The sequence below is a fragment of the Nuphar pumila genome, chromosome 13 (assembly GCF_984573655.1).
Source record: "Nuphar pumila chromosome 13, dmNupPumi1.hap1.1, whole genome shotgun sequence".
Lineage (NCBI taxonomy): Eukaryota > Viridiplantae > Streptophyta > Magnoliopsida > Nymphaeales > Nymphaeaceae > Nuphar > Nuphar pumila.
This window is the reverse complement of record NC_143261.1, coordinates 3,051,770-3,074,441: the sequence shown is the minus strand read 5'-3', so window position 1 is coordinate 3,074,441 and position 22,672 is coordinate 3,051,770. Positions and strand designations below refer to the sequence as shown.

General features: G+C 39.4%; 1 protein-coding gene and 1 long non-coding RNA gene across 2 annotated transcripts; both read right to left on the bottom strand.

Moving 5' to 3' along the window:
• Positions 1 to 4,725: 4,725 nt before the first annotated feature.
• LOC149817521 (uncharacterized) lies at positions 4,726 to 5,962 on the bottom strand. Its single transcript, XR_016427412.1, has 3 exons — positions 5,838 to 5,962; positions 5,204 to 5,290; positions 4,726 to 4,947 (listed from the first exon to the last, which is right to left on the bottom strand). It is a non-coding gene; the product is annotated as an uncharacterized LOC149817521 (long non-coding RNA).
• Positions 5,963 to 6,568: 606 nt separating this feature from the next.
• On the bottom strand, positions 6,569 to 8,104 carry LOC149817520 (pentatricopeptide repeat-containing protein At3g51320-like). Its single transcript, XM_089985436.1, has one exon. The coding sequence runs from the start codon at positions 8,102 to 8,104 to the stop codon at positions 6,569 to 6,571; it is 1,536 nt and encodes a 511-aa protein (XP_089841562.1).
• Positions 8,105 to 22,672: the final 14,568 nt, after the last annotated feature.

The window sequence follows — 22,672 nt, the reverse complement described above, 5'->3', positions numbered from 1 at the left end:
AGTTGGACACGGAAATGTGGGCATTATCGGATCCAACATTACATTATACGATCCCTACTTAAAATGATTTGGATAAGAAAAATCTCCTACGAAATCCGGATCCAGATAGCTATTTGTGCCACTCGACTACGGCTTTACACAATTACGGGTCGGATATTCATCAGATCTCGATTTTAATTATAAAACTCTAAAACTAGCGATTCCGAACTTCTTTTACCCGATCTGTATAAACTGCATGCTTTTAATATTTACTATTCACGTAGAAATGGGCCAAATGGCAATATGGTAATTATTCGCTTGAAGTCTTCGCAGCGAAGGAACTCTTCCTCAGGGCGTGACAGGCGGACCTCCATTTCGGGAAACCGGAGAATCAACAATCACCGTCCACGTTTGTCATCCGACGGCACAGAATCACGGTCTCTACTCGCTGTAGTGGATTATGAGGATTCCTTTTTTAAGACCCGAAACCCGTCCTAAAAGGAGGGCTTTTGGTGCAGTGTGAGCCCTTTTGAGAAAAGGTTCGAGTATCATATTAATTTCGTGTTTTGTGGTTCTTGGCTTAAACGTATAAGCTTTTGTGGGGGAATTGGATTTGGGTAGGGATGTAAACGGGTTGGACTCAGTCGGATCTGTACCAGATATAATCGGATTCTAACTTAGATGAACAAAGTCTCCACTGAATCCTAATCTGATTAAGACACATAATCTCGGATTTCGATGGCCTTTGATGAGTCGAAGTTGAATGTAAAATCGACAAAACTGAATTCGAATCCGATTATCGTTTGGATCTCGTTTTTGCTTACTGAATCCGAATAACAAGACTTGGATTCGATTGGATATACCCGAACCCTTTGAATCTCTGGAAGGTTTGGTGGAAGGCATTCATTCCAAGTTACAAGTACGCGTTTAGCTTTTGCAAGTGGCATGCATATGGCGTTTCTTATTTTATTAAAATGGGAGCTTTTCTTCTACTGTTGGGTTTTCTCTTAGGTCACCTAATTAAGCTTCGACGGGCAGAACATTGGGTAACCTTGTTCGCTATCTAAACATCAAGTCCACAGCTTCTTACAGTATTAAAAAACTTCCACCCTAGTGTGGCAAACGCATAGTGACAAATATAGGGAGATTTATGAAAAAATCTTGGGATAATATTGTGAGAAATTGCGTGAAAGTTTAAAACTATAATTTATCGCGAGATTTTCAAATTTTCGTGAGATTTATGAAAAAACATAAATACAGTGATTTAAATGTGATATTTATGTTTTAAATGACTATTTAGCATGAAAAAACCGTGTATTTTTATTTTTAAATAAATTTTCTTAATATTTTCTTATAAATTTTTAATTTGTTTTTTTATTGCCGAGATTTTGCTGAAAAAAATGCGAGATTTATGAAAAAATTTCAATTTCTCATGAGTTTTTAAAAAATGAGATTTTGCCGTTTTTAACGTTTGTCGCTATGGGCAAACATCGGCGACATTTTGAAAATATCGTTATGGCATTGCCGTTTGTTTGCATAAAAAAGGTCAAGATTTAATCACGTGACATTCTTAAATCAGCATGATGCCGTTTTTAACGTTTGGCCCTGCTACTTCGCTTCACTCCTACAATCACTTCTTCCGTGATCCAGTACTCCGGGAAGTATAGTCACTTTTATTTGCTAATCCCTTTGAATATTTTTTGCTTTTCTCATATTTTCATCAACAAAATATTAGCAATAAATTAATTAAAAATAAGAAATGAATTCTTATAAAGGAAAAAGTTAATAATGACTTTTGACGATATTTAGTGTTTTTATCGGCGGAGAGATATCCTTTTTTTGCCTTTAAATAAAATGCTGACTTTGTGACTTTAGTACTTCATGGATGACTTGGTCCTTGATAGGACAAGTTAGTTGCATTATGCATTGACTCCTTGATTTTGAGCTTCAATCCCATCCTTGTTAAGCAAAATATTAATGTGGTTCATTATGGGAGTATGCCTACCATAGTGACAATCGTTAAAAATGACAAAATCTTGACAATAAAAAATAAATTTAAAAACATAAAAAATATTTTTATAATAAATATTAATAAAAATGATTTACAAAAAAATGCACGGTTTTTTCATGATAAATAGCCATTTAAAACATGAATATCACGTTTAAATCATGGTTTTTATGTTGTTTTATAAATCTTGCGATATTTTGAAAATCTTGTTAGAAATTGCCTTTTTAAACGTTCAGGTAATTTCTCGAGATATTATCGAGAGTTTTTCATAAATCTCGCGATATTTGTCACTATGATGCCTACTCATGTAGAGCACGCCTTCCTCGCTGAACAAATAACCAAAGTAAAGATAAAACAATCCTGACCAATGCTGTTAAAATTGATTTACATAATAGATCTTTTTTAAAAATGATTTGATAAAGGAGGGGGGGGGGAGATTGAATCGACGCAAATTTATCTTCAAATGTGTTTACTCTGTTTTTATGATTTTTTAAAAATAAAGATAAATGATTAGCTATATTTTGAGGAAAATAAAAATTAAAACAAAATTAAATTTTGATTAACAACCTCAATAACGAAAAGCAAGAAGATGCATAAAAGGGAACGTGGTTTTCTCTAATTATTTTTGCCGGAAAATATAACAAGAAAACCTAAAAACTAATCATTTTGAGGATTTCCGTTTGTTGGGTCCTTCTAGATTTTACTTGTGATAGATAAGATTAATGATTTGAGGGTCCGAACCATTCTGAGAGGACTAGGAGTATAATGGATCGGGTATGGCCTGATCCCGACCGTAATGGATCCTATAGGGTCAGGGTTTGGTTACAAAGATGGGAGTCTGATTAACTATTTGGGTCGGACTCATGAGGTCCGATTATTAAATAGGTCAGGCACGGTTTTAAGAAATTTTATACCAACACAGATCCGACCTGAGTTCTGATTAAAATAGGCAATTTTTTAATAAAAAAAACTAAAAAAATGTTATTTTACTGGGTATGGACCGGGCCTGGTTTATGTAACCCTTATCAGATCCAGGTATGTTTTTTCTTACAAAATATCCAATCAGATACCCACATCACATATCCGGATCTGAGTTTGGACCCACCCATTTTAGCTGGGTCCGACTGATTGACACCCCTAGAGAGGACTGGTGCAAGGACCTCCGGACTCAGGCATCTCTTATCTGATCCCTTACGCACCCCAGCCAATCACATGACAGCGTTTCAAGTGCGGTCTGCCGGGTTCCATGGAATGTTGTTATATGATTGTCTGGCACATAAGGGATCAGTTAAGAGATCCCTGGATCAATTCTAGGCCCGAGGTCTGAACCATGATTTCAAATTAAAGCTAAAAAAGGCTAAACTCATAAAATGCTAAAGATATTGAAAAATTCAAACGCTTTTAAGAAGGTGAGAACAAAATCAAAAATCGAAAAGAAAAGAAAAAATCTAAAATTTATTGTGAATAACTTGAGAAAATTAAAAAGGGAAATGCGAGGCCGATAGTTTTTCTTAAACTTATATCTATGCCTGTCTGCCTTCACTCATCTCCTTGTGTTAGGACTTGCATTTTTTCCAGATTCCACCTATCATATTCTTCAACATTATCCAAACGTAGGATTCAAGAAAGATGGTATCCGCCTAATACAAAAGTGAAAAAACAAGGATCGCATGTCTTACTATTGACTTGAATGGATTCCAAAAGCTTGCTAGCATGTCACGGTTTGGTAGGAAGCAATGTCACAATTCTTGAAGCATTAGTATTATATCTGCAAAGGAAATTCTTGGGATAAGTTGAACTGAAAATGACTGTATTGTACAATAAAAATGATGTTTTTCGAAAACCTTACAAATTTTTAAAATCCCCATAATGTCCATAACCACAAATTTTCGGCTATAAAAGGACCTCACTTTCGATGCAAACTTTGTTCTCAAATATCCAAATATGTGAATTTTCTCCTATTGTCTCCCACGCATTTGTGGATTTCCTCTCAAAATATAAGAATAAGTGAATGTCCTCACAAATATGCGATTTTTCTCCCAAAATATGTGAATGTTGTACTGTATTTTGTGATCTTCACCCAAATATACACTTTTGAAGCATCGCTAAAGGCTTTAACAGCGCTTTTGAAGTGTCGCTAAAGGCTCATCGCACCTTTGAGGTGTCATTTTTTTCCAACAAATTCCTTTTACTAAAAATCACATAAGGGGCATAGGCAGGAGGACATTGGCGCACAAAGGTCAGGACATTCGCAAACGTAGAAGCAGGCAGGAGGACATTTGCAAATGTGTTGGAGAAAATTAACAAATACGAGAGAAAATTCACATATTTGGATATTTGAGAGAAAAGTTCATATATCAAATGAGATTCACATGTGCAAATAGTGAAAATGTCCTTTTACAAACCAAAAGTTGTGGTTTTGGACATCAGGCAGATTTTTTAAAATTATTGGGTTTTTTGGGAAATGCATTATTTTTTCATACAATACTGTCATTTTCCTAAATTAAAGCATTTTGTTTTCTCGAAAATCTCTTGAAAAAATATTGTCAAATATAAAATACAAAGATATACAATAAAACATAAAACTAAAAAAATTCTAAAACTGGTCTCTATTGGGTTACTATCAATGTACATTCAAAATGAATAAGCTATTTTAAGAATATCACAATAATTTTAGGATTATACTGGTGTTCGAATATCAGCATATTTGTCACATATAGCTCATTGCCCACAACTCTTTCTAAAAATATTTAATAACAAAGGACCTGGCTAAAGGGATGCCAAGTTAAATGCTTAGAGGGTTTGACGACTCACAAATGGAGCATACAGGTTCAAGCCCACTGTTTCACTCCCTATCAAACCAGTTCTAACCACTCCATTTTGCAGCATTTCTTTGCGTACGAAGTACTATATGCGTGCACTTTTATCTGCATCAATACAGGCAGTCCAATAGGTGGGTCCTACATGCAAAATCAGCAAGATGTCAGCGACCAATCTAGTGTTTGTTTTCTATGAAGACACTTCTGCTGAGCCAGAAATTTTGTAGCACATTCGGTTACCAGTGAAAGCATATAGATTTAAAAATAGTTATACTCGTTTTCTATGAAGACATTTCTGTTGAGCAAGAAACTTGGCAGCACATTCAGTTACCAGTGAGCATATAGATCATGTCATACGCCTTGTCTATGTGCTGCGAATTGGGGAAGCAGTGCATACCTGATGCGTCTGCATTCCGCATGGAACAGGCAGCATCAGTAACTTGCTTCACCTCAGAAATAGTTTCAGTTCAGTTAGCTCTGTTTCCTGATTTTCGAAAAAGATAAAAAAAAAGTCAGCTCCCATGCTTGAAACATAGAAATCCATCAAACTATCAACCCCATGATTTTCTAAATTTATGGGCTTGGATTTACAAGGTGAGATTTTGTCACTAACCAGCAGGAAGTAAAGAAATTAACAGAACAATCAAGACTTGCCTTGATCCACACCCATCCACATTTAGAGCTGCTGAGCAGTGGGAGGTCACAGGGCAGGTTTGTGTATGTAGTTACTGTGCAGCACAGGTGCATTGAGGTCCATGTTTATTTTGTGGTAGAGTGAAAGATGAAACTGACACGAACACTTGCAAGTTGCATTAAAGGTTTGAAACTAAAATCTAAATGAAGGATCACGATGACAATTCAGGTAGCCTCTAACTATCATAGAATATATTTTTATACCAATAGTAGCTTGCCCAAGTCAACATCACTTGATTGTCATGGTAGTTGATACTTTGTTTGTATAACTGTATTGATCTCATCTGGAAAAAAAATAAAAAGAACTGTATTGAAGAAGGAACACGTGCAGCATTTACCAAACTTGGAAGCAATTTATAGCAGCCATCATGGTTCATAATTCATATCAAGGAGGAACAGAGTCAGCAAGTGTGTCAGATCAGAGGAACTGGGTGGAGCTGCAGCAAATTTGCTGTCTCCAGATATCAACCTGGTGTAAAATGAAGAAACACGGTTAAGGCTTGAAGTAAGTTCAAAAAGGCTAGAACCAAATGCTTAATTTGCAACAGTCTAAAGTCTTGGAGTAAAATGAAGAAACACAGTTAAGACTTGCAATATGTTAAAAAAGACTAGAACCAAACGCTTAATCGCAACAGTCTAAAGTTCGTTAAGATGCAGATGGAACTATATAACATGAGCACAGCAAGATTGTAAATGCACACAAAGCATCACAAAATAGTGATATTGGAATCATGCAGCACATAAGCAAGCAATGAAGCATCGTGTCAAACATATAGCAGCGAGTCAATAACACATTTCACAAATAAATCCTGCAGACTTTTACAATTTGCACAAATAAATGCTTCTAAGAATAGATAACAACAAATTTCATGTTTCAGAAAATTTTCAGTGGCAATTTATTAACCTGAAAAAAAATATTAACTTCTCAACTTCCCCAAAATTATGGGGGCATGGACATTGTCCTGTAAACAAGGTGATTTCCAAGCAATGAGAATTTGGGCTGGAAACTTCGAAAGGAAACAACCAAATGCCTCATGTTTGAATTTTGATAAATGCAACTGCTACATGCTTAAATTTCCATTTTAGCTTGACCATCACATGGTACTGAATTCAATCGCTTAGAGACTTCATCCATCATCAAATATATCTCCTGCATCTCTGGTCTTGTCTTGTCCCCAGCAACAAATTCATGAACAATACTATTTAAATCAACTAAACAACAACCAGGCAAATCTTTTACACCCCGTACTCTCATTGTCTCCTTCACTTTCAAAACATCCTCCCAACGACCTGCTACCGCATACACATTCAGTAATAATGTGTATCGTGCTGAATTATAAGGCTCCAACTCTATCAATTCTTTTGCAATCTTCTCTCCCAAATCCACATCTCCACGGAACCGACAGTAACTTAACAATCCACCCCATACAAATGATTCAGACTCCATGGGCATGCTTTTGATTATCTCCACAGCCTCTTGAACAAGACCGATTCCTCCATAAAGATTTGCCAAGCACCAGTAATGTGCAAATGATGGAGTAATACCGTATTCCTGACTCATCATATTAAAATACTGCTGTCCATCATGTGCTGCCCCCAAGCGTGCACACGCACACAAGACACCAACAAACGTGACTTCATCAGGTACCACTGTTCCACCACTCATCCGCATCTCCTCAAACAATTCAAGTGCATTATCTCCACGTCCATGCATAGCGTGTGACATGATCATCACGTTCCAAGAGACGACATTTCGCTCAGGCATTTTGCGGAACAACATAGAGGCTAGGTCAACACGCCTGCATCTACCATACATATCCATCAAACCTGTACCCACTATCAAACTAATCTCAATACAACTCTTCACTATGTATCCATGCACCGATCGGCCTTCTAATATCCTAGCTGACCTCCCACACCCTGTGAGCACGTTCACAATCGTTGTAGCTGTGGCCTTCATGCCAATCAATTGCATCTGTCTAAACAGTTTCAATGCATGCCCAGGATTCCCAGCTCTCAGATACCCACCAATTATAGTGTTCCAAGATACCACATTTCGTTCAGGCATTTGATCAAACACTTTACGTGCAACACCTATATTTCCGGTTTTCACATACCCGTCAACCATAGCGTTCCAAGAAACGCAATCTCTTTGAGACATTTCATCGAACACTTGGCGGGCACAATCCAGGAGGCCCAAACATCCGTACATATGAATGAAAGAATTCTGAACAAACAAAACCGAATCAACCCCGTTCTTTACCGCCTGCCCATAGATCCTCTCCCCATCTCCAACAGCACCAGCGCGGCTGCAAGCGTTTGCCAACAACGGGAACGTATAGCTATTCGGAAGCGCACCAGCGACCAACATCTGGTAGTAGAAGACCACAGCCCGATGCGGGTCGGAGCTCAAAGAGAGCGCCTTGATCAAGGTGTTGTAGGTGAACGTATCCAGCGACTCGGCATGCCGGAAAATCAAAAGAGCGTAGTCAAGGCTGTCGAAATGCGGCGAGGCACAGAACTTGATCAACCGGCTGAGTGAGAAAGGGTCACTGGCGAGGCCTGAGACGATGAAGTGACCGTGAATTTGCTTGAATTCCCTCATGGTTCGGCATGACTGGAGGGGGAGGAGAGATGGGTGGTAGAGAGAGAGACGGTTAGAGAGAGAAGAAGAGAATCTGAGGATGTTGGGTTTTGGATAGAGAGGATGGATTTGAAGAGAGAGGATGTTGGGGTTCAGACGGTGGAGGAGGCGGCGAGCGAGGGCGGGTGCTGCCATTCATCTCGGATCGCGTTTGGGAGTGTGGACAAGATCTGGATTTCAGCCATCACCGGTCATGTCTTTGCTGGGCTGATGGGTTTTACTCTTCCTCTTTCATTCGAGTGTTCTGATTTCTCTTTGAAGTTTTGTTTGAAGGGGTTTAGGGTTTTAAGAGTTGGGTGTGGTACTGACTCTGAGAGAAGAAGGAAGCCATGGAATAGTTGAAGATCTGGTGGATGGCTTCGGACTTCGGAGTTCGTCCAACTATTCAAATTTTTTCTTGTTTTTTCGTCGACCAATGTAGCCGGATGCAAATGGGTCGGATCCAAGATGAAGGTTTTGGATTTTTTGGCATTTCAGATTCGATTCTGATCCGAATTCCCATTATTTAGCTGTCTGGGACTGGAACCGTTTGAATCCAGCTATGTGATCCTTATCAGTCATTAGAAGCCCTTTTTTTTTTGTTACTCCTAAGCTTACGTTCAAATCCCATGGGCGTCAACCCCTTGGCAAAGTCCAAACGTGGCGATTCCCTGTGGTCCAATAACTACTTAGAAGCCTTGACTCCTAAGTAGAGCTGATAAACAGACCCACTTGCTCTAGCTTGGCTTGGTTCGTCTCGCCTGAAACATGTGAAGAACGAACAGGCTGGTGAAAGTAGGGCTGTCAACCGGAGGGGTTTGTTTCAGATAACCCGCTCGACCTGAACTCAAATTATTATCGGTATAAAAAAGCGTCAATCCAAATGATATTGGGTCAACCCGAGCAATATGCTGGTTTGGGTTATGATTTTGGCCCAGTTTTTTTTAGGCTAGCTAACTCAGCTCTACTTAGGAATGGCAGTGGATCAGGGTGGGGCGGGGGACAAGGTCTCCACCCTCAACCGTTTCAAAATCCGAACCTTCATCCCTGCCTCCATCCCCGCACGGGGATGGATTTTAACCTCCACCCCTGCCTCCGTCCCCATTTTATGTCCTTCATCCCCGGTCCAAATGGGGGTGAGGCGGGGCCCCGTTTTCCCTTAGTCTATACTCATCCCTTAAAGGATTGGGGATGGGGCGGGATGGGGTTAGGCGGGGATTGGGATGAGGATGGGGCGGGGTGGGGAAAATCGTAAGTCCATCCCCACCTCCATCCCTGCACGGGGATAGATTTTAACCTTCATCCCCGCCTCCATTCCCATTTCATGTCTTTCATCCCTGGTCCAAACGGGATGCGGAGCCCTGTTCTCCCCCGGTCCACTGCCATCCCTAGCTCAATTGTTTTATATGTATAAAATATTTCTAGAAAAGTAAACTTCTGAAATTATATGAACCTAGATTTGAGATTTCTTTTTCATAACCCAGCAAAACCTGAACTTGAATTTTTTTTATTTAGACGAGTCCGGGTACACCCACTATCAAACCCGTTCAGCTAGTCAAGGCTAATCATTTAGCATAAAAAAAGTCAAACACGAACAGAAGGTGTTCAGCTCAGCTCATTTGGTTTTGTAGATGTAATGTATGACTGAGACTATAATATGAGAACTGAAAATAGGAGAACTAATGTGTGAACAACAATTTTTATGCAAGACCCACAATGCAGGGAAAGCAGGTTATATGTCCCCCCCCCCCCCCCCCCCGAACAGGGCAGTTAGCTACATCTCATGATCGGGGGTCCCAAAGAGCACCACGTATGTAAGCATGTGCGTCTCGTATCCCCATGTTTGTCAGCATTAATTAGCGTTGGAGTTTGATAAGATTGCAAAGACTTAAGTACCCTCTCCTCCATTGGTGCAAAACAAATGACGGTTCTTGAAAAGGAGTGGTTGTAAAAACTTAAGTGCCCCGAAGATGATTATTTAAGACCCAGTCTCTGCACTGCAGGATTATCCGAGAAAGAAATCTCCCTTGGAGGAGGCCATGAACATCAACCCTCTCACTCTCTCTCTCCCTTCTATTTCTGCTTCTGTGCACATCCATTAGAAGATCATACATTGCTCCATCAAGCACCGACTGACCTATACATTGACTCTTGTGAAGCCTGATTCAGAGTTTTTACCCTTACAAGAGGAGGGTTTGGGGGCTCCTCCCAGCGTGGGTATCATCATTCAACTAAATGAGTTGTAGATCCTGATTCAGAGTTTTTACCCTTACAAGAGAGGGGTAAAACCTCATCTCACTCTCTCTCCCTTCTCTCTCTACTTCTGTGCACATCCAACAAACGATCCAACATTTCTCCATCAAACACCGACCGATCTGCACACTAACTGTAGCACCGTTCAACTTGATGAGTTGTGGAACCTGATTTAGAGTTTTTGCCATTACAGGAGGGGGGTTTGGGGGCTCCTCCCAGCGTGGGTAGCATCATTCAACTTGAAGAGTTGTGGAGTCTGATTCAAAATTTTTATTCATTCATATTTTAAGGCATTAAATCTCATTTTTGAACATCCACGCATGTGCAGTTTGCTTTCATCATGTTCAGTTGCTTTCTAGATTATACTTTGAATTCTTATGCATTTTAGATCTATCAATTTGTATGTAACCAGAGCTCATTTTAACTTGAATTTTTTACTGCAACTTCATGCATATGTCTTCATGCTCTCCACAAAAAATCAGATCATTCTGAGTTTGTTTGACCCACTTTAAAAATCGAGATTCAAAACCTGTTATTTTGCACCGTCAGGATTTTAGCAGAATCAGGACCAACTTGCGGAAGTGATTTCTCCCTAACCAGAGATGATCTTTACGATCCGTAAAAAGGGTTGTTTTTTAAATTGAATCTAGTTTGTTCATACCAAATTTCAGCGATTTTTATGGTATTTTCGTACCAGTTTTGGGTCAAAAACCATAACCCTTTCACCCTGTGTCATTTTAATGGCTCAAATTTTGATCCATTTTGTTTGAATTTTATTTTCCTAATGGAAGATCATTTTTCAATTCTGTAAAATGGGTTATCTTCGTTTATGTGTCTAGTTCATCCCTGCAAATTTTCAGAATTTTTCATGGTCAATTACTATTTTATTTTGATTAAATACGAGAACCTTGTATCCAGATTTTATAAATGTTCTGATTTTGGCCCACATATCATGACTGTTGTAGCACTTCTTCAACAAATCGTTATTTGATTGACAATATTCTTCAGCAAATTATTGTTATGATTTTTTTGAGTCTCTAATGAGTCTCTACTATGATTTGTACTATTTTTTGGTCTCCAACGAGCCTCACAATGATTTATAGTGTTGTTCAATCTTTTAACTATGATTTATAGTGCTTTGGGGTCTCCAACGAGCTTCACAATGATTTGTAGTGTTTTTCGGTCTTTTAACTATGATTTATAGTGTTTCGGGTCTCTAACGAGACCCACAGCGATTTATAGTATTGTTGGACCTCGCTATAGCGATTTGTAGTGTCTCTCGTTAAACACTACAGCGATTTGTGATACAAATCGCTATCTGAATCAAGACCAACTTGTCAGGGTCATATCTCCCTAACTAGAGATCGGATTTCAAATCCGTAAAAAGTGGTGTCTTCGTTATGAAGTCTAGTTTATTATTGTAAATTTTCAGAGATTTCTATAGTAATTTAAAACCCCATTTGGATCTAAAACCAGACCCCTATCAGTCTGTCTTATTTGAGTGACATAGGTTTTTATTTCATTTTGTAAGAGTCATATCTCCCCAACGGAAGATCATTTTTCAAATCCGTAAAAAGGGTTTTCTTTCTCTATGTGTCTAATTTATATCTGGAAAGTTTTATAACTTTTTATGCTCATTTGATATTTCAAACCTGTTAAAAATCTAGACACATAGAGGAAGTTTCAAACTTTTTAAGTTTTATAACATTTTATAACATGTCTCGGTTTTTAACAGGTTTGAAATATCAAATGAGCATAAAAAGTTATAAAACTTTCCAGATATAAACTAGACACATAGAGAAAGAAAACCTTTTTTACGGATTTGAAAAATGATCTTCCGTTGGGGAGATATGACTCTTACAAAATGAAATAAAAACCTATGTCACTCAAATAAGGCAGACTGATAGGGGTCTGGTTTTAGATCCAAATGGGGTATAAAATGACCATAGAAATCGCTGAAAATTTACAGTAATAAACTAGACTTCATAACGAAGACACCATTTTTTACGGATTTGAAATCCGATCTCTGGTTAGGGAGATATGACCCTGACAAGTTGGTCTTGGTTCGGAGAGCGATTTGTAGTGTTTAGCGAGAAACACTACAAATCGCTATAGCGAAGTCCAACAACACTATAAATCGCTGTGGATCTCGTTAGAGACCCGAAAACACTATAAATCATAGTTAAAAGACCGAAAAACAGTACAAATCGCTGTGGGTCTCGTTAGAGACCCCAAAGCACTATAAATCATATAGTTAAAAGATCGAACAACACTATAAATCATTGTGAGGCTCGTTGGAGACCCAAAAATACTACAAATCATAGTAGAGACTCAAAAAAATCATAACAATAATTTGCTGAAGAATATTGCCAATCAAATAACGATTTGTTGAAGAAGTGCTACAACAGTCATGATATGGGGGCCAAAATCAGAACATTTATAAAATCTGGATACAAGGTTCTGGTATTTAATCAAAATAAAATAATAATTGACCATGAAAAATTCTGAAAATTTACAGAGATGAACTAGACACATAAACGAAGATAACCCGTTTTACAGAATTGAAAAATGATCTTCCATTAGGAAAATAAAATTCAAACAAAATGGATCAAAATCTGAGCCGTTAAAATGACACAGGGTGACAGGGTTATGGTTTTTGACCCGAAACCGGTATGAAAACACCATATAAATCGCTGAAATTTGGTATGAACAAACTAGATTCAATTTAGAAAACAACCCTTTTTACGGATCGGAAAGATCATCTCTGGTTAGGGAGAAATCACTTCCTCAAGTTGGTCCTGATTCTGCTAAAATCCTGACGGTGCAAAATAACAGGTTTTGAATCTCGATTTTTAAAGTGGGACAAACAAACTCAGAATGCTCTGATTTTTGGTGGAGAGCATGAAGACATATGCATGAAGTTTCAGTAAAAATTTTAGATTAAAATGAGCTCTGGTTACATACAAATCGATAGATCTAAAATGCACAAGAATTCAAAGTATAATCTAAAAAGCAACTGAACATGATAAAAGCAAACTGCACATGCGTGGATGTTCAAACATGAGATCTAATGCCTTAAAATATGAATGGGTAAAAACTTTGAATCAAACTCCACAACTCTTCAAGTTGAATGATGCTACCCACGTTGGGAGGAGCCCCCAGACCCCTCTCCTATAAGGGTAAAAACTCTGAATCAGGATCTACAACTCATTTAGTTGAATGATGCTACCCACGCTGGGATGAACCCCCGGACCCCCCTCCTGTAAGGGCAAAAACTCTAAATCAGGCACATAAGTAGAGAGAGAAGGGAGAGAGAGTGAGAGGGTTGGTGTTCATGGCCTTCTCTAGGAGGAACCCTTTACCTCCCTTGATTTCTTCTCTAGAGAGAGAGAGGGTTTTACAGTGTTTTACGAAGAAGGAAGAAGAAGAAGATGACGATGGAGCAATGTAGGATCGTCTGTTGGATGTGCACAGAAGTAGAGAGAGTGAGAGGGTTGATGTTCATAGCCTTCTCCAGGAAGAACTCTTTGTTTCCCTTGATTTTTTCTCTAGAGAGAGAGAGAGTTTTACAGTGTTTTACGGAGAAAGAAGAAGAAGACATGTTTGTCCTTTTTTTGAACAGAAAAAGAAAAAGACTTTGAAGAGTCAACATCATCCTCGACTTTCTGGATGGAGGACATGTTTGTCCTTTTTTTGAACTGTTTGTTTTTTCTTTTTTGAATGAATGGCATTTTTGTCATTTTCTCAAACCATCACTTTATGAGAAGAATAGCAAGAAAGGGTACTTAAGTCTTTGCAACAACACCAGAGTCCGATGCAAAGTTATGTCAACATACACGGGAATACGAGCCCCATGTGCTTATATACGTGGTGCTCATTCAAAGCCCCGAACACAGACGTGAGATTCAGTGAATCATCGGGGGCGAACATACACCACCCTCTCCAATGCAGGGGTGTCAAGGTTCAATTAGATACCGAGTCAGATCCAAAGGGTCCAATTAGTATATGGAACTAGGTATGCCGGTATGGTTTGTGAAATTTCATACCAGAACCGGATCTGACCCGAATTCTGAATAAGACCCAAGATGAACGTTTCACTTTACATCATACCAGTGCCTATTAAGTTCAAGCCTATGACCAAATTGACTGAGGATGCTTAGAAGTGTTGTCAAAAGGTCAGGACCAGGTGTGGGCATCGGGCCTGACCAAGACCCAGGCCCCACGAAAAGCCAATCCGATCCTTGTTCGGTTGGAGCTTGGCCCAGTTATTATCGGTAGAACCCTTTATAATCCCCACTGGTAAACAAGCTTGGCTTCACTTGGGATACTAATTTGGTACAAAGAAATTGCAGTTTTCCAAAAATCATGTTTTTACACTAAAATCTACCTACGTAATGAGTTTTATGGAAACAGGAATTGGTTCCTCCTAACCCTTCATCATCAAGTGTGGACAATACTGGTTTTCAATGTTTCAAAAAGTCATGTTTGATAAATCAGATTCCACAGATGTGTTCAGCACAATCCATTTGCCAGTAATCGACAGTTGGATCAGTTTTTTTTATGAAAAAATATGATTTTATGATATCTAAAATTCATAAAAAAAATATGGAGCTGCTCACCTGTCATAATAATTGAATGATTCAATAGCCCAATTATACTACTAAACTAGATCACATCTATAAGGTTAGATTCTAAAAAATGTTTTATAAAAATGAAAATTTGAGATTGTACACGCCCCCTCCTACAGTTCGGAGGAACCAATCACTCCATAAAAATAATTTTAAATAACAGATTTTAACTAAAATTTTATATAATTTTCTAGCCAATTTCTGTTGTCAATTTCTACTGGCTTCTTCCTATGCTTACCAAACACTTTACACTTCACGTATCCAAGCATTTTTTTAATACATGCTTCTCACTTCACTCATCGGTTCTTGCATCCACTTATTTCTCTAGAGTAGGGATGGCAGTGGACAGGGGGAAAATGCCCCCCCTCCCCCCACCTTATCCTGTTTGGACAGGGGATGGAAGACATGAAACCGGGATGGAGGTTAAAATCAAAATTCGTGCAGGGATGGACTTATGCTTTTTCCCTCCCTGCCTCGTCCCTGTCTCCAATCCCCGCTTTGCCCCACCTTACCACATCCCTGGTCCTTTTTAGGGATGGCAGTGGACCGAGGGGAAACAGGGCCCCGCCCCGCTTAGCCCTGTTTAGACTGTGGATGAAAGACATGAAACGGGAATGGAGGCGTGCAGTGATGGAGGTTAAAATCAAGACCCATGCAAAGATGGAGGCGGGGGATGGAGGGCAGGATTTTGAGACGAGGCGGGGGTAGAAACCTTGTCCCCCACCCCGTCCTGATCCACTGCCATTCCAACTCTGGAGCTACCAATGGGTTGGGGTTCCGCTTGTCGGGTAGGAGCAGTTAGTGCACATCACCTTGTATTGGTGTTGGGACCTTGCAAGTTAGAATCCCAATGGTATATGGTTGTATAACTGGTAGGGGTCTGACTAACCCCAGCTTTCTCTATCTAACAAAAAGAACTACGGTGAAGAGCTAGGGTGGGAATGAAAAACCGATGATACACATCCAGAATACTCAATTCATGATATTCTGATGACCACAGGGGCATTTTAATACTTGGGACCTTAGATTTGAGGATTTGATTTAGCGCAAAACTCACACCTGATCTCTAAATTTTGTGAACACAGGAAATCATAGAAAAAAAGGAGACGTATTTATAGCCTGAGGTAAGGGAGGATGGAAGTTGGTCAAGAAATACATGAATATGAGATTCATGCTTGCTATTCCTCCCTTTCAACTCTCTATTCCCTGTTTAAAACATTGCATTAGATAGATCTTGGGATTTTAGATCACCTAAGATCTAAGATACTCATGAATATGGACTTTTTGCAAATGCAAAACCATGCCCATGCATGATCAATGGACCAAGTAGGCACACATGCGTGACACGGTTGGTAGTTGGCAAACATTAGACAAGTGCCAAGTCTGCCTTACTATATATACCAAAACTAGCATGAAAGTCAGACAGGGCATAGATCACTGCCCAATTTGCTACCCTCGTGGGTAAGGAACCCTCTAAGGCAAGTTTGCCTGCCACACAAAGGGGCTCCGCGCAGTCTAATGCGCGGAGCATCTCTCCATGGAAAGGAAGTCTGACCCCCTCTCCCACCCTGTCGCACTCCGGCTCCACTGAAAAGGGGGGGCTCCCATCAAAACACAGGGCTCTTCCATCGCGAAAATGCGGAAATGCATGGGGCACCATGCACTTTCATGAAAACCGCCAATTTGTAGGAGAAGGTTGTTTTAACAAGATCTGATCCTTTGATCCCACAGATGTGTTCAGCATGGTCAAAATAGTAAGAATCAACCCTTAGATCACATATTTTGAATGAACTTTATATGGCAAAACTACCATGAAAGTCAGTCAGGGCATAGATGACTGCCCAATTTGCTACCCTCGTGGGTAAGAAACCCTCTAGGGCACGTTTGCCTGCCGCACAAAGGGGCTCTGCCCAGACTAATGCGCGGAGCATCTTTCCATGGAAAGGAAGTCCGACCCCCTCCCCCTCCTCCCAGGCGGACTTTGTTTCTGCTGAAAAGGAGGAGCTCCCATTGAGTGTGCTTCCATGGAAACCCCCAATTTTCTGTGGCACGCAAACATGGCCCTAGTTAAAACTTGTAGCTTTTTTTTTAAATTTTTTCTTTATGTTTTTGCACATCTGACCCCCTAAATGTGATCTACACGTTTTAACCATGGCTTTATGAAATGTATGTTGGATCTTTTGAGGTTAAAAAATCAACTGCCTATAATGTACAAAATTATCAACCATAAAAAAAAAGTCATATTTTTACATTGAAAATATGTGACCTAAGTGTTGATTCTTACTATTTTGACCATAACACTTCAAAGGGATCAGATCAACTTTCTTTAAATTCAACTAGGGAGTTCCTTACCCACGACGGTAGCAAATACTTTCACCAAGTGCAAAAAGTGACAAACAAGTCACATAGCATTTCTCTTATTATTTATTGTTTGAATTATACAAATAGAAGGACAAACACGGGGAATTTGCACTATATATAGATGTGTTTTTAGATTGATAGAAAATCAATGTATCAGTTTTTATCATTAGATTGATTGGATACAAAGCATGGTTTTTAGTAAATAAAAAAATTGTTACAACACATATACAAGCAAAAAATACCTGCAATTATGTCGTTTAAAAATAATATGACGTTAATAACACTTTTTCACAAGAAAATTTAAGGCCATATTTTCCTAATTAAATTTTCATTGGTATTTACCATTTGAAGGGCATCTTTTTTTCAAAAGAAAGAAAGAAAGAAAAGTCCATATTTGTCACCATGTGTATGGCACTAATGTTGTCAATGGGTTAGATCTCGAATCCAACATGATCAGTGTTACTTGGATATCTCACCAACGGATTTCAATATGAGGAATTCAAACTCTCCTTAAGGGGCTGTTTGGGTGCACCAAGGTTGTCAAACTAAGAAGCAAAAGCGAAAAACAATACGGGAAGCATAAACGAAAAGCAAGGCATTTTAAAATTTATAGGAAGCGAAAAGCAAAGTATTAATTTAAAGGAGAAATATGAATAAAAAATGAAGCAATGAGGCAACTGAATAAGAATCGAACAAGAAACAAATAAAAGCTAAAATAAAATTGATCATTCTTATATTTCATGATTTTTAATAATAGTTAAATTTTTGTTAAAATCTAACAATGAGGTTACCAATTTAAAGAAAGTACATGAGAAGTGAGTGAAAGTATAAAAGAAAATACATGAAAAACATGAAAAGAAATGTGAGAAAAGCATATAGAAAGATAGACCATGCATGTGAAAAGTATAGAAGAAGCATGAAGGAATCGAGATTATCATAAAGTTTCGGAAGCGAAGAGTATCACATTTCTGAAGGGAATTTCTGGAAAACAAGCTTCCTACCTACCTAAGAAGCTTTCGGTAACTCTAGAGTGCTCCCACTCATTCGGATAAACGGGAAGATGAGATGAAAAAATCACATTATGATAGAAGATCTCACCTTCTCTCATTCATCTAGATAAGTGGTTGCATCCAAACACTGTGTAAAAGAAAAGAGGAATGTGTACAAGCACATTTTTTGACATGCTTGCTTTGATCACATGTGGAGTGAGCAACCATAGCTAAGAATCCAAAAGCTTTGGCTGTTGGTCACAATGTCAACCTTGTTACCAACTTTGACAATGCTTAAGGAATAAGCATTCTAAGTGAGAATCACAATTACAACTTAACGAGTTCTCATGTTTCATTTAACTTGAGAAAGTACTCTCATGGTGACCTACAATCACAGGAAGCTGAGGAAATCCTACAATCACAGGGCAAACAAACCAAGAGATTAGTGATGGACCATACGTTGACCTAGTGACGCGCTACTTAGGTCTGTGTCTAGGGGGGTACAAACTGGACATGTTGACATGACCCTAACACGTATATTGTTTTAATATTTTCTAATAATTTTAATTTTATTTCAATAAAAATATACATTTATATATTAAAATATCAAAAATAGCTTTTTTCTTGTTTTACACGGAGAAACCGTAGCCCAGGGTACGGAGTCTTAGTCGCTGTCCTCGAAGGTGTAAAATGCCATGTCTAGGACCCTCGCTCCCAAAGCCTATGTTGGGCTTCAGCTTATGCAAAAAGGGGTAGTGCCCATGGGAATCGAACCCCGACTGGTGGTGTACCAACCAAGGCCCGCTCCAACTGGGGGCAAAATACCAAATATCAATGAGAGCCATCCTATATAGGGATGCAAATGGATCGAATTCGAATCAGCTAAATACATGGGAAAGTCAGATTCAGATCACGTTAGAACAGCTAGAAATCATAAAATGCCCATACTGGATCCTGTCTGTTTGCATCCGTAATCCTATATGTGGATCCTTGCCATCCTAGTCTTTGGTTGGATCCATCCTGTCTGACTCAGAATGTGGACTGATCTTAGAGGTCCAGATGCATCAGTTGGATGTCTAGGATCAACATAAGATCCTTCGTATCACATTTCATGGGATAAAAAGCAGCTGCTGATAGGCAATGTCCTCACCAATTTTCCTACGTCAACATGGAAGGAATGGGATAGATCTTCGGTGTTGGGATCAGGTGAAATCACATTGCACAAATGCAATGTGCCCCTACACCTGATCACCATCTTCTGCTGTATAGCTTGTCAGAATGGGGCCCAACAACAGATGATGGTGATCAGGTGCAGCATCTGTGCAATGTGATTGCACATGATCTTACCTCCAGATCTCTGGGATTTGCCATCAGGACCATGTCAAGTGTCTACATAGTCATGTGCAAAATATTGCCTGTTGTACTCGCATATCTCTAAAACCCTAGAGTCCATGGGTCGCATGGAAATATGTTACCTTATGGGCATGTTGGAAAGTGAACTAGTGAAAGTGAGTCATATGAAAATAAATACCCTTTCATGTAACAATAAGCTAAAATCAAACATGCGATGTTTTGTCCCAAAGTGGAAAATTAAATTTCAATTAATTCAATGGATTTAAACTCTTTTTTGAGAAAAAAAATCCAACATTTTCATTATCACAGACCTACTTCTTCAGTAGGTCAGTGTGGCGCGACGGTTCTTCCTTACCGCCGCAAGCCTTCTGATCGCTCGCTTACCGTTGTAAAAGCTTTGATAACTGAGAGTGCAAGAGAGCGAGAGAATAAAGAGGGAGAGAAATCGCAACCACTCAAAAGCTATTCGCATTTGCATTCATTCACGATTTTGCCTGAGGGAGACCTTGTTATTCATTGTGTGCGACACTGAAGCGAACATGGATGATTTATCTTGGTTACACAAATTTGTGCAGCTGAAGTGTTATTGACCGAGCACAGAAGCAAGATATTGGTAGGATGGTATGAGACATCTTGACCATAGTAAGCAGAAGTATAAGGTTGTTGTTCAGTTGGCTAAGAGAACATGAATAAGCCAAAGATTTCTACCAGTTGTGCGTTAGGCTCATAGATGGAGCGTGACGTTTGCCTTTTGCATGTAAAAAATGCATATTGGATTTGGCTGAATGGATTTGCACCTTTGGGTATGGGAGACTCAACTAAACTTTTATATTCTCTCCCAAGATTGTGGGTTAGCGAGGTGCCCATCTTGAGCAGAATGCTCGTTGCTTTGGTTCCTCGAGTTGGTAGTTCCTCTTTGGATTGTATGTGCAAAAAAAGTTATTGTTTATGGCTCATCGGTTTGGTTCCTACGAAAATGTTTTATTGACTCCAAAAAAGAGTTACAACGTGCTAACTCTAGATGAAAGTTGCAACATTGGGCTAAGGTGTCCTTGTGAGGATGAGTGCCCAGAAAGACACTTTGAAAGATCGTTTTTGGGTGATATGCAAGTAGGCATTCTCCACTTGAGGACTAATTTGAACGGTTGAAAAACTGCAAGTTGGTGCCTTAAGAAAGTTGATCCGTGTGGCACGTGTTGGTGGTCGTTCTTCTCTACGAAGACCATGAAGAGCTTGGAATTGCTTTTGCTGGGGTCAGAAGGCACCCCAGCCATAAGCATGAAGATGACAAGTTTGTCGTGCAGGCGAGAATGACCCACTTGTGTATAAGACTGTGTCTGGGTCCTACGGGCAAAGAATGATCGATGTTGATAGAGCAAAAGACCGTTGTCTAAGTGATTGGAGGCACGTTAAGGAATGAGACTTGGCGTATTAAAGGTTGTGGTGATAGTGGATGAAAACCAGAACAAGTTGAGTAGGGTGAAGAAAAGAAGTACACCAAAGATAAGTATAAAGAAAAATTGACATATCAGTCAAAATTGTGTTCTTACCTGCACCAGCATTGTCTGGTTTGGGTGAGAGAGAATGTCTTGGACCGAACCTTCAGAATGAGGCATGTGCAGTGAAGAGCTCTATTAAGTGAAAATTGCATGGAGTGTACAAATATGCGATATATACTAGCTTGATCAGTGACGTGCGATGGTAGCACGACACGTGATAAGCAACAATATCGTCGTTAGTGCATCGTTGTGTGGCGGCACAAACATGAAGCATTATTTGATTAAGCAGTGCCAACGGATCAGAGGATGTTTCCTTTGGAGATTTGGTTAAGGACCTCTCATCTTATAAGAAGTTTTCCACACGTAGCAGTTTGACGCGCTAGGTGTGTGTGGGTTAAGGCTAATTCTTTCAGGGATCAAATTAGGTGATTGCAATCGAGTATGGTGAATCAGTACTAGGTGAGAGAATGCATAAGCACCGGCGAATGAGTCTGGGTGGTGCTCTTCGCTATGGTGTTCAATCATCAGTTGGTCTTCAAACTGAGGGCCGCAAGGTCTTGTTCCTTCAGTGCCGAGTTTTGATGTAACGTGCGTATGAAGTCGCAATACGCTCAATGACACGCAAGGCTAAGACAAAGTTTGTGTCCCTTTTCGAAAGTGATAGCTGGTATGTAACGACTATGCACTAAGTGAAATGGACTATATAGAATACACATTTGAAGATATGCTTGATCAGCTTCCGCTAGGCCGTTGCACATGAGGTGGTGCGCAGGGCCAATAAAATGATTTAGCACATATAAAAATGTTTGTACGTGGTCTTTGGCCGTCAAGCTAGGCAGTTTGGTGCATTGCGAGTTTATGAAGCATTTTATGCCTGTGACAAAGTAGGCTAACTAGGCCGCGAGGCCTAACGCTGCATTGGTGTTCTTGGGATTGAAAGACAAAAATTTGGCCTTGAAATTTAGCTCAGGATAGTCATTCTCATTTTTATAAATGAATTACATCAAAGATACAAAGTGATCAAATATCACTTTATTATATTTGAGGGTGCTCACTCATCTCATAGGTAAAACGCCAACAAGATGGAGATTATAATTGCAGACTAAGCGCATCTTGTAGTCCTAAACCGCCCCCCCCCCGTCAGATTAATTGAAGTCACGCCTCTCCCTTGTGACTTCTATTCTCATGAAAGTTGTTCTCACCCATTCTCCCTCTCTCTCTCTCTCTCAAATACCCCTATGGTGGTTCCGAGGCCCCTGGAGCTCACTCATCTCATAGGTTAAGAGCCAAAAAAGACGGAGATTACAATGGTAGACTAAGCACATCTTCGGGTCTTAAACTGGCCAGTCAGATTAATTGAAGTCACGCCTCTCCCCCTCTGAATTTTATTCCCATGAAAGTTGTTCTCACCCATTCTCTCTCTCTCTCTCTCTCTCTCTCTCTCTCTCAAATACACACAAAGTTTTT

What these genes read in the sequence shown, in the direction of transcription:
- LOC149817520 (XM_089985436.1), bottom strand. Translation starts at nt 8,104, where the DNA reads ATGAGGGAATTCAAGCAAATTCACGGTCACTTCATCGTCTCAGGCCTC.